The following is a 13,213-nucleotide window of genomic DNA, read 5'->3' on the forward strand; positions in this document are numbered from 1 at the left end:
CTTTGCCCTCACTTTGGCGTCTTGGGAGTGCTGAAGGCACGAAGCTTACAAGAGTGGCCTGCACCATTTTTGTAGTGAGAGGGGTGTAGGGTGGCATGACTGGGGAAAAGATGCGTCACTGACTCCTGGGCAAAGATCAATTCCCACTCAATTGCCGTTACACCAGGAAAATGTGTTTTCTCTTTCTTGGTTTTTCCCTTCCTCATACTTAGCCTTTGATATTCCAAGATGTTTTATATTTTTGCCAAGATCTTATGATTAATGAGATGGAGGAGTAAGATTTAAAGTATAAGGTCTAAAGAGGGTGCTGCCAGGTGGCTGTGACTCATAGACCCCTTCCATTAGCTGGGCATCCCAGTGAGTTTTAGAGGAAGGGAATCTGCTTCCACTCACCTGCTTGGAGCTTGGCTGGCTAAAGTTTTGAGATCATTATTTCAGTAGTTGTATTAGCTGTTTGATGACTCCATTTCTAGGCTAAGTGTTCTCACAATGCGACACCCCTGATCATCATGAGCAGTCCCACGAGGAAAGTTGTTAGAAATACAGATTCTCAGGCCCCACCCCAGAACTGCTGAACCAGAAACTGGGGCTAGGTCGCAGGCATCTATATTAGCAAGTGCTCCAAGCGATTCCAATGTGCACTCGTGTTTGAGAACTGCTGTTCCAAAGATGTTTCTCTTCCTCAATTCAAAATGATACTCTAAGAAGTGGGTGTCTACTTGGTATGGCCTAATACGAAAGATATGCCTTACCTTAAAAATTATTCCTTTGAAGTTCTCTTATGATTTTCCATCCATCACACACTTTAGCTTAAAAGCTTTCTGATGCACTTTAGCTGAGGCAAAGAGAGTCTCCTAAGGAGAAAACTCCAGAAGTTTATTAACTACTTCAAGCAAGGCAACTTCCACTTGAGTCCAATCATCCTTACTGTGATGCTTATTAACTATAGAATATTTCCTCGTGTAAGACGAGGATTAAGGATGGGACTCACCTTTCCTTGCATTATCTTCTCCATAGCAATTATCACCATCAAACATACCATATATTTTATTTGCTTATTTTATGTTCTGTATGTCCTCCTCCACATGAATGTGAGCTTTATGAAGGCAAGGGCTTTTGTATGTTTTAGTCACTGCTGATTCCCCAGCACCTTGAACAGTACTGGGAACATTGTAGACATTCACAATTATTTGTTGAGTGAATGCATGAAGGTTGGTTTTCAAGAATGTGTTATACAAGTTGTTGTAGATTTCTATGCTTATTGATTCATTGAAGAAAATTACAGTTTTTGTTCTGATTTCTACTTGTCAGGATGCTTAATACCACAGGCTTCATAAGGTCCTCAGAAGTCCCATCATTTTAGTGCAACATGAACAGAAGAATTTATTAGATTGATGTGGACGTTATTACCTAGGGGTATGCTACAGAGCATCATGGATGGGAACTGGACAGGGGAGAAGACACGGGAGGCAGGGAGAACAATAATGTGAAATGAACACAAAAGGATTTATGTTGGTAACTCCTGGGTATGACAGTCTGCTGTTGGTTCAAGAGTGTCCTTTTGTAGGGATTATTTTGGGGCAGTAAATCTGTTTATCAGTAACTGTGTTAGGTCTAACACCTGCCAGGATGCAGTATTTCCACTTTCCTGTTGGCACACCTGACAGCTCCTACTTCACAGATGTTCACTGTTCTCTGGCTCATTGATGATCCCATTTTGACGCAGAAGAGCTGGTCTCCACTCTTGAAGCACTGGGAGGGCAATAGGCAGACACACTTGGAGGTGGCAGCTGCAATGAGAGAGACAGTGTGACTCACCACAGTGCTTTAAGGTTTGAATTTACCTAACTTGTCCCCAGAGCAGTGAGCACTTTGGTGGCAATGAGTGAGAATGCTGGAACAAAGGCAGTGACCCAACTGTGGCTGAATGGAGTGATCTGGGTATAAGAGAGGAGAGGGCACTGGTAAGTCAGTAAGGTGCAAGAGCTGGGCTACCTCTGACACCTCCCTCTCACTGCCCACATCCAATCAATCCATTTACACAATGTCTTCAGTCTGTCCTTCATGTTCTTTTCTCATGGGCACCACCTGGGAACAGTTATATAAGGTATCATTTATTGAGCCTGCACCATGAAACCACACACTAGGCCAAGTGCTTTGTGTGATTTATTTCATTTAATTCTCACAATAAACATATGAACTATATGGCATTATACTAATTCTACAGATGAAGAAACTCAGCTCAGAGAAGCTAAGTGATATGCCTATGGTCCCACAATTAGTAAGTGGTAGAGGCATATTTTAAATCATGAATGACTCGCAAGCCTGAACTCTTTTAACATAACTCTGTGTCACATTTTAAATTTCTTTCTAGAATATTCCTGGGTTATGACGAGGGATCTGGATTTTTAATAAGCAGTTAAATTGGGTGATACTTTTATAAGGCCTGGTTTCAAAACCACCCCAACCCTTCATAATTCATATAAATCTTGTGTTCATGAAAGAGTTTTAAAATGATCATTTAGGGGTAAAGTTACCAAAGCCAAGCATATTAAACCAGTTTTAAGTAAATGGATATAGGCTCATTTATACATACACATGTTTTAGTCAAAGTTCAAGGTCCTCCACAGATGGTCTCAACATCCCTTCACAACATTATCTTTTCTGCTTTCTCCGTCCCAGGTAGAGTGACTCCCTCTCTCTTTCCCAAGCAAGACCCCGAAGGTGTTCCAGGTTGTGTCCTTTGCCCACACTAGCCCCTTCCTTTGCCGGACTGATGTGCTCTTTCCAGTTCCCCACATGTCTGATGTCTACAAGCCTCACCTCTTTCATGAAGCATTTTATAGGCACATACCCCGACTGATGTTTCCTTTAAATAAACTTTAATGGTGTAAATTTGTCAGCACTACCTCTGATGTTTTTATACTTTCTTGTTAGTTAGCTTTTCATATGTCTTTCTCCCAAGACAGTTATAAGTGCTTTGTTAGAGAGCAGTAACTGTGGTTCTTCCATCTGTTTATCCCATTCAGTTGTTAACAAGGTGCTCAATTAATTCTGCTTCATCAGTTGATTTCAATTCTGAATTTGAGGGTGCAGGTATAAGTATTCAAAAAGAAATGTATTTGGTGGATCTGTGATAATTTATGTTGCCAAAATATCTGAGTCAGCCTGAGAATCAGGCTCTAGTCTCTTTGGGGCAGGTATCAGTTCTTTCCCACATGTCTCAACTGATAGGAGAAAATAGGGAAAAGGAATGGGGAGATGATCATTAAGCGTATAAGCTTCCTGTCCTCAGTAGGAAATAGTTCATGAACAGGCGTGAATTTCCCTTTTACACCTTTGCCAACCAGCTAGAGAAATTCTAGTTGGGGAGAGTCTTGTTTGTTGTTGGAAACTATAGGGTTTGGTGTGAAGGACAGGAGACTGTTCTACCTCTAGAGAGGTTGTCAGTTCCCCAGGCTTGTGGAAAGGCCATGGTCACCACTCTTGTAGTATGGTTATAGCTTAAATACTCTTAGCAAGATGATTTTCAGATTATTAGCATGAAAAGTCCCTTCCTGTCACCTCCACTAACTCATGTTTCCATCCTTATGAAACCCTTCCTGGCCAGAAGGTATTTACCTCTCTTACCGCTCTTGTCACATACTGTCTTATATTAAAGTTATTCATGTAATCATTTGAAAAGCTGTGAAAATTAACTCCCCAAACTGAACAATTTGAGGGTACAAAGCTCCTTTATCGTTACACCTCTCACCTTACTATGTACAGTGACTTGGGCGTATTGGATACTAAATGGATGTTTACTGAATACATTTTCCCCTCCTGTTGGTTGATCCTGGATATTTTTGAAATTTAGATAAAACATTTCATAGCTATAAAAGTAGGCTCCTTGGGGAGGCTTCTGTGTTCTAAGTTTTGCAAAGTGAACTTCATGTCACTTTGGAGTTCCATTTTAAACTTTTTATCATTTCATTCTTGATAGAGAAGGAAAAGAGTAACAAAGTAGTACAAAATGTAATCAAGAACACAATTTAGTCACGGTGACATTCAGTTCAACCCAAATTAGTAATATCCCAATTTGCCATGAGTGGGTTGGGTATAAAATACATTTTTAGTTTCCTCTCTTTATAAATGCTGTGGTTTGTACATTGACTCTGTTCTGTAGTGCTACAGGAACAGAAATCTCTGTGACACTGACTTTTGCTCACCAACTAAGAAGGCTGGCACAGGCAGACCATATCTTTAGGGGAAAAAAGGCTTTCAGTTTTCTAACTGTGTGTAGGATCAAAGGATATTTTATTTATTTATACATTTATTTATTTTGCGGTACACGGGCCTCTCACTGTTGTGGCCTCTCCCGTTGCAGAGCACAGGCTCCGGACGTGCAGGCTCAGCGGCCATGGCTCACGGGCCTAGCTGCTCCATGGCATGTGGGATCTTCCCGGACCGGGGCACGAACCCGTGTCCCCTGCATCGGCAGGCGGACTCTCAACCAATGTGCCACCAGGGAAGTCCCAAAGGATATTTTAAATGACTTAAATCTCTCATTAAGAAATGTTCATGTTTTAGTATGATTACCCCAAGACATTCTGCTAACTTGACCAGTATTGGTAAGTATTCAAACTTTTTATGTTCTTTTATTTTTTTTTCTGAAGGTAACAGTAGTTTTTTTTTTTTTTAATTGCACACATGTCTATAAACCTAATAAATAGGTTTTATCTTTTTTTTTTTTTTTTTTTGCGGTATGCGGGCCTCTCACTGTTGGGGCCTCTCCCATTGCGGAGCACAGGCTCCGGACGCGCAGGCTCAGCGGCCATGGCTCACGGGCCTAGCTCCTTCACGGCATGTGGGATCTTCCCGGACCGGGGCACGAACCCGTGTCCCCTGCATCGGCAGGCAGACTCTCAACCACTGTGCCACCAGGGAAGCCCTATTTTTTTTTTATATAGTAGGTTCTTATTAGTCATCAGTTTTATACACATCAGTGTATACATGTCAATCCCAATCACCCAACTCATCACATCACACCCCCACCCCCCCGCGGCTTTCCACCCTTGGTGTCCATACATTTGTTCTCTACATCTGAGTCTCAATTTCTGCCCTGCAAACTGGTTCATCTGTACCATTTTTCTAGGTTCCACATATATGCGTTAATATACGATATTTGTTTTTCTCGTTCTGACTTACTTCACTCTGTATGACAATCTCTAGATCCATCCATGTCTCAACAAATGACCCAGTTTCTTTCCTTTTTATGGCTGTGTAATATTCCATTGTATATATGTACCACATCTTCTTTATCCATTCGTCTGTCGATGGGCATTTAGGTTGTTTCCATGACAGGGCTATTGTAAACAGTGCTGCAATGAACATTGGGGTGCATGTATCTTTTTGAATTATGGTTTTCTCTGGGTATATGCCCAGTAGTGAGATTGCAGGGTCATATGGTAATTCTATTTTTAGTTTTTTAAGGAACCTCCATACTGTTCTCCATAGTGGATGTATCAATTTACATTCCCACCAACAGTGCAAGAGGGTTCCCTTTTCTCCACACCCTCTCCAGCATTTGTTGTTTGTAGATTTTCTGATGAAGCCCATTCTAACTGGTGTGAGGTGATACCTCTTTGTAGTTTTGATTTGCATTTCTCTAATAATTAGTGATGTTGAGCAGCTTTTCATGTGCTTCTTGACCATCTGTATGTCTTCTTTGGAGAACTGTCTATTTAGGTCTTCTGCCCATTTTTTGATTGGGTTGTTTGTTTTTTTTAATATTGAGCTGCATGAGCTGTTTATGTATTTTGGAGACTAATCCTTTGTCCGTTGATTCGTTTGCAAATATTTTCTCCCATTCTGAGGATTGTCCTTGTGTCTTGTTTATGGTTTCTTTGCTGTGCAAAAGCTTTTAAGTTTCATTAGGTCCCATTTGTTTATTTTTGTTTCTATTTCCATCACTCTAGAAGGTGGATTAAAAAAGATCTTGCTTTGATTTATGTCAAAGAGTGTTCTTCATATGTTTTCCTTTAAGAGTTTTATAGTGTTCGGTCTTGCATTTAGGCCTCTAATCCATTGTGAGTTTATTTTTGTGTATGGTGTTAGGGAGTGTTCTAATTTCATTCTTTTACATGTAGCCATCCAGTTTTCCCAGCACCACTTATGGAAGAGACTTTCTTTTCTCCACTGTATATCCTTGCGTCCTTTGTCATAGATTAGTTGACCATAGGTGCATGGGTTTACCTCTGGGCTTTCTATCCTTTTCCATTGATCTATATTTCTGTTTTTGTGCCAGTACCATATTGTCTTGATTTCTGTAGCTTTGTAGTATAGTCTGAAGTCAGTGAGTCTGATTCCTCCAGCTCCGTTTTTTGTTCTCAAGATTGCTTTGGTTATTCGGGGTCTTTTGTGTGTCCATACAAATTTTAGGATTTTTTGTTCTAGTTCCGTAAAAAGTGCCATTGGTAATTTGATAGGGATTGAACTGAATGTATAGATTGCTTTGGGTAGTAGATTCATTTTCACAATATTGATTCTTCCAATCCAAGAACATGGTATATCTCTCCATCTGTTAGTATCATTGTTAACTTCTTTCATCAGTGTCTTATAGTTTTCTGCATACAGGTCTTTTGTCTCCTTAGCTAGGTTTATTCCTAGGTATTTTATTCTTTTTGTTGCAGTGGTAAATGGGAGTGTTTTCTTAATTTCTCTCTAAGATTTTTCATCATTAGTGTATAGGAATGCAAGAGATTTCTGTCCATTAATTTTGTATCCTGCTACTTTACCAAATTCATTGATTAGCTCTAGTAGTTTTCTGGTGGCATCTTTAGCATTCTCTATGTATCATGTCATCTGCAAACAGTGACAGTTTTACTTCTTCTTTTCCAATTTGTATTCCTTTTATTTCTTTTTCTTCTCTGACGAGGCTAGGACTTCCAAACATATGTTGAATAATAGTGGTGAGAGTGGACATCCTTGTCTTATTCCTGATCTTGGAGGAAATGCTTTCAGTTTTTTACCATTGAGAATGATGTTTGCTGTGGGTTTGTCGTATATGGCCTTTATTATGTTGAGGTAGGTTCCCTCTATGCCCACTTTCTGGAGAGTTTTTATCATAAACCGGTGTTGAATTTTGTCAAAAGCTTTTTCTGCATCTATTGAGATGATCATATGGTTTTTATTCTTCAGTTTGTTAATATGGTGTATCACATTGATTGATTTGCGTATATTGAAGAATCCTTGCATCCCTGCAATACATCCTACTTGATCATGGTGTATGATCCTTTTAATGTGTTGTTGTATTCTGTTTGCTAGTATTTTGTTGAGGATTTTTGCATCTATATTCATCAGTGACATTGGTCTGTAATTTTCTTTTTTTGTAGTATCTTTGTCTGGTTTTGGTATCAGGGTGATGGTGGCCTCATAGAATGAGTTTGGGAGTGTTCCTTCCTCCTCAATTTTTTGGAAGAGTTTGAGAAGGATGGGTGTTACCTCTTCTCTAAATATTTGATAGAATTCACCTGTGAAGCCATCTGGTCCTGGACTTTTGTTTGTTGGAAGATTTTTAATCACAGTTTCAATTTCATTACTTGTGATTGGTCTGTTCATATTTTCTATTTCTTCCTGGTTAAGTCTTCGAAGTTTATTGCTTTCTAAGAATTTTTCCATTTCTTCCAGGTTGTCCATTTTATTGGCATGGAGTTGCTTATAGTAGTCTCTTAGGATGCTTTGTATTTCTGTGGTGTCTTTTGTAACTCTCCTTTGTCATTTCTAATTTTACTGATTTGAGTCCTCTCCCTCTTTATCTTGATGAGTCTGGCTAATGGTTTATCAATTTTGTTTATCTTCTCAAAGAACCAGCTTTTAGTTTTATTGATCTTTGCTATTGTTTTCTTTGTTTCTATTTCATTTATTTCTGCTCTGGTGTTTATGATTTCTTTCCTTCTGCTAACTTTGGGTTTTGTTTGTTCTTCCTTCTCTTGTTCCTTTAGGTGTAAGGTTAGATTTTTTATTTGAGATTTTTCTTGTTTCTTGAGGTAGGCTTATATAGCTATAAACTTCCCTCTTAGAACTGCTTTTGCTGCATCCCATAGGTTTTGGATCATCGTGTTTTCATTGTCATTTGCCTCTAGGTAGTTTTTGATTTCCTCTTTGATTTCTTCAGTGATCTCTTGTTTATTAGGTAACTTCTCCATGTGTTTGTCTTTTTTACGTTTTTTCCCCTGAAATTAATTTCTAATCTCATAGCGTCGGGGTCAGAAAAGATGCCTGATATGATTTCAGTTTTCTTAAATTTACTGAGGCTTGATTTGTGACCCAAGATGTCATCTATCCTGGAGAACGTTCCGTGCGCACTTGAGAAGAAAGTGTAATCTGCTGTTTTTGGATGGAATGTCCTATAAATATCAATTAAATCTATCTGGTCTATTGTGTCATTTAAAGCTTCTGTTTCCTTTTTTATTTTCATTTAGGATGATCTGTCCACTGGTGAAAATGAGGTGTTAAAATCCCTAACTATTATGTGTTACTGTCGATTTCCTCTTTTACAGCTGTTAGCAGTTGCCTTATGTATTGAGATGCTCCTGTGTTGGTTGCATATATAATTGTTATATCTTCTTCTTGAATTGATCCCTTGATCATTATGTAGTGCTCTACCATGTCTCTTGTAACATTCTTTATTTTATAGTCTATTTTATCCGATAGGAGTAGTGCTACTCCAGCTTTTTTTTTGATATCCATTTGCATGGAATATCTTTTTCCATCCCCTCAGTTTCAGTCTGTATGTGTCCCTAGGTCTGAAGTGGGTCTGTTGTAGACAGCATATATATGGGTCTTCTTTTTGCATCCATTCCGCAAGCCTGTGTCTTTTGGTTGGAGCATTTAATCCATTCACGTTTAAGGTAATTATTGATATGTATGTACCTATGACCATTTTCTTAATTGTTTTGGGTTTGCTTTTGTAGTTCCTTTTCTTCTCTTTTGTTTCCCACTTAGAGAAGTTCCTTTAGCCTTTGTTCTAGAGCTGGTTTTGTGGTGCTGATTTCCCTTAGCTTTTGCTTGTCTGTAAAGCTTTTGATTTCTCCATCGAATCCTAATGGGATCCTTGCCGCGTAGAGTAATCTTGGTTGTAGGTTCTTCCCTTTCATCACTTTAAATATGTCATGCCACTCCCTTCTGGCTTGTAGAGTTTCTGCTGAGAAATCAGCTCTTAACCTTATGGGAGTTACCTTCTATGTTATTTGTCATTTTTCCCTTGCTGCTTTCAATAATTTTTCTTTGTCTTTAAGTTTTGCCAGTTTGATGAGTATGTGTCTCGGTGTGTTTCCCCTTGGGTTTATCCTGTGTGGGACTCACTGCACTTCCTGGACTTGGGTGGCTATTTCCTTTCCCATGTTAGGGAAGTTTTCAACTATAATCTCTTCAAATATTTTCTCGGGTCCTTTCTCTCTCTCTTCTCCTTCTGAGACCCTATGATGTGAATGTTGTTGTGTTTAATGTTGTCCCAGAGGTCTCTTAGGCTGTCTTCATTTCTTTTCATTCTTTTTTCTTTATTCTGTTCTACAGCAGTGAATTCCACCATTCTGTCTTTCAGGTCACTTATCTTCTTCTGCCTCAGTTATTCTGCTATTGATTCCTTCTAGTGTATTTTTCATTTCAGTTATGGTATTGTTCATCTCTGTTTGTTTGTTCTTTAATTCTTCTAGGCCTTTGTTAATCATTTCTTGCATCTTCTTGATCTTTGCCTCCATTGTTTTTTCGAGGTCCCGGATCATCTTCACTATCATTATTCTGAATTCTTTTTCTGGAAGGTTGTGTATCTCCACTTCATTTAGTTGTTTTTCTGGGGTTTTATTTTCTTCCTTCATCTGGTACATAGCCCTCTGCCTTTTCATCTTATCTTTCTGCGAATGTGGTTTTTGTTTCACAGGCTGTAGGATTGTAGTTCTTCTTGCTTCTGCTGCCTGCCCTCTGGTGGATGAGGCTATCTAAGAGGCTTGTGCAAATTTCCTGATGGGAGGGACTGGCGGTGGGTAGAGCTGGGTGTTTCTCTCTTTATGTTCTTTTTTAAAGACAAACTTAGACTCCTAGGAATTGTGGTATTTAGATATACGTCCTGCAAAGGGCTAATGGTAAAGGTAGATTTTGACTAAATCATAAGCCACCTATTGTTAGACAGGCTTGGAAAGAATTATTTGTGGGAAAAGGAAAAAAAAAAAAGAAACTCTTTGCAGTAGAAGAGTTCCATGAAGTTCTTTCTCCATGATAATTAAGGAAAACAGATGCTAACACTAAACACATCCCCAAATACCTGTACTACCTATTGTGGTACAGACAGGAACCATTTATCCTCCCTGCTGTCCAAATCCCTTTTATTTTCTGTATGTATATTTGACAATAATGTTTGTACATTATAATTTTTAGAGAAAAAGTTATATTTTAAATACACTATTTAAATAAATACATAGTTGCATAGTATTTTCAGCTCTTGTCTACTGCAAATTATTTTCTCTGAGAGAGATGTCAGTTGGATAATGGTGTGGGTCAGGCAGCAAAAAAATGAGTAGTAATGTTTACATACGTGATGATTTAATAATGATTAGAGTTGGGCACTGTACATGTCTGGCCCTAGTTTGCAGTCTCTTACATGAAATTGCCTTGTTTCGATATGGTTGAAGGTCAGAACCCCCAGACACTGACCTGCTGAGTTGCCACCATCAGATGGCCTGCTGACTGTGCCACCCATGGTGATCCTCTGTCATGGATTCAATCCCACCACCCGTCAAGGGAGCTGGGTCTTGATAATCAGTTTTAAGTGGATCAGGAAGAACCTAGATGTGGGTTATAAGGTCTCTCCCCTTTTCAAGGACTGAGTTGAAGAATATTGGTTTGAAAAGTGAAAGAGAAGCTAAGGGTAATAATAAGGTTTTTGTCTTTGTTTTTGAAAAGTAACGTGGTTTTGGCAAAAGTTGGATGTTAGCAATTCAATAATTTTCCGTTGCTTAATTTATGCCTTGATTTCAGATGAGTTTTTGAAGGTGTGCCATAAGGGAAATCTAGCTGCTTATTTGAGTTCTGTTAAATCCTAATCTTCAACCCATATTTATGTATTATATGAAGCTTAATTGTACTATTTCAGGTTCCAATTTCATCTTAGACAGATGTACTGCTGTGAAGTTTCTGTTTTTAAGCAATTACAAATGAAATGCCTATAGGCAATACACTTACAGAAAATGGAAAGGTAATGCTACCTCTTAAGTATCAAATAGGCAGAGCTATAAAGGGGTAACAGTTCCAAGTTTTGGTGAGGGTATGGAAAGCAGTCTTTATGACACATGGTCAATATGAATTTAATATGATAAAAACGTTTCTAGAAAGCAAGTTGATACATTGTACCAAGAAAGACTTTATATTTTAAAATAATATTTATCTAGAAATTCCATTTTCTAAGGTATAGCCTAAAGAAATGGTCTTAGAGTATAGATCTATCTGTGATAGATTTGTCTATTACAACACTGCTTATAATAGCAAAATCTTGGGAAAAATCTGAAGGACTAACAGGAGATTGATTAAGTAAATCACAGAATGTCCATATAGGCTTTTGCAGACATTGAACATTATGTGGAAAGAGGCCAGTCACAGGTTTGTTCAAGGTGGCGAAGTAGAAGGACGTGCTCTCACTCCCTCTTGTGAGAGCACTGGAATCACAACTAACTGCTGAACAATCTTCAACAGGAAGACACTGCAACCAAAAAAGATACCCCACATCCAAAGACAAAAGGAGAAGCCACAGTGAGATGGTAGGAGGGGCGCAATCACAATAAAATCAAATCCCATAACTGCAGGGTGGGTGACTCACAAACTGGAGAATACTTATACCACAGAAATCAACCCACTGGAGTGAAGGTTCTGAGCCCCACGTCAGTCTTCCTAACCTAGGAAAGGAGGAGAAATTCCTAGAGAATCAGACTTTGAAGGCTAGCAGGATTTGATTTCAGGACTTTGACAGGACTGGGGGAAACAGAGACTCCACTCTTGGAGGGCACACACAAAGTAGTGTGCACATCGGGACCCAGGGGAAGGAGCAGTGACTCCTTAGGAAACTGAAGCAGATCTACCTGCTAGTGTTGGAGGGTCTCCTGCAGAGGTGGGGGGTGGCTGTGTCTCACCATAAGGACAGGACACTGGCAGCAGAAATTCAGGGAAATACTCCTTGGCATGACCCCTACCAGAGTCCGCCATTGGCACCAACAAAGAGCCCAAGTAGGCTCCAGTGTTGAGTTGCCTCAGGCCAAACAACCAACACAGAGGGAATCCAGCCCCACCCATCAGCAGACAAGCGAATTAAAGCTTTACTGAGCTCTGCCCACCAGACCAACAGCCAGCTCTACCCACCACCAGTCCCTCCCATCAGGAAACTTGCACAAGCCTCTTAGATGGCCTCATCCACCAGACGGAAGACAGCAGAAGCAAGAAGAACTACAATCCTGCAGCTTGTGGAACAAAAACCACATTCACAGAAAGATAGACAAGATGAAAAGGCTATGTACCAGATGAAGGAATAAGATAACACCCCAGAAAAACAACTAAATGAAGTGGAGATAGGCAACTTTCCAGAAAAAGAATTCAGAATAATGTTAGTGAAGATGATCCAGGACCTCCAAAAAAGAATGGAGGCAAAGAACGGGAAGATGCAAGAAATATTTAACAAAGACCTAGAAGAATTAAAGAACAAACAAACAGAGATGAAGAATACAATAACTGAAATGAAAACTACACTAGAAGGAATCAGAATAGCAGAATAACTGAGGCAGAAGAACGGATAAGTGACCTGGAAGACAGAAAGGTGGAATTCACAGTTGTGGAGCAGAATAAAAAAAAAGAATGAAAAGAAATGAAGACAGCCTAAGAGACCTCTGGGACAACATTAAACACAACAACATTCACATCATAGGGTCTCAGAAGGAGAAGAGAGAGAGAAAGGACCCGAGAAAATATTTGAAGAGATTATAGTTGAAAACTTCCCTAACATGGGAAAGGAAATAGCCACCCAAGTCCAGGAAGTGCAGTGAGTCCCATACAGGATAAACCCAAGGAGAAACATACTGAGACACATACTAATCAAACTGGCAAAACTTAAAGACAAAGAATAATTATTGAAAGCAGCAAGGGAAAAATGACAAATAACATAGAAGGTAACTCCCATAAGGTTAAGAGCTGATTT

The 13,213-nt window shown here is 39.3% G+C and overlaps 1 protein-coding gene across 2 annotated transcripts in view; it reads right to left on the bottom strand.

Annotated features, from left to right (window-relative positions):
• Positions 1-1,065: 1,065 nt before the first annotated feature.
• Positions 1,066-13,213, bottom strand: part of C6 (complement C6) — a 92,674-nt gene continuing 80,526 nt past the window's right edge. For both annotated transcript variants that reach the window (XM_067730598.1, XM_067730597.1), the window contains exon 18: positions 1,066-1,790. In XM_067730598.1, the coding sequence (XP_067586699.1) occupies positions 1,615-1,790 (176 nt within the window). In that variant the 3' untranslated portion in view covers positions 1,066-1,614. The remainder of the gene's footprint in view (positions 1,791-13,213) is intronic.

Source organism: Pseudorca crassidens, chromosome 3, assembly GCF_039906515.1.
Source record: "Pseudorca crassidens isolate mPseCra1 chromosome 3, mPseCra1.hap1, whole genome shotgun sequence".
In the NCBI taxonomy this organism is placed as follows: Eukaryota; Metazoa; Chordata; class Mammalia; order Artiodactyla; family Delphinidae; genus Pseudorca; species Pseudorca crassidens.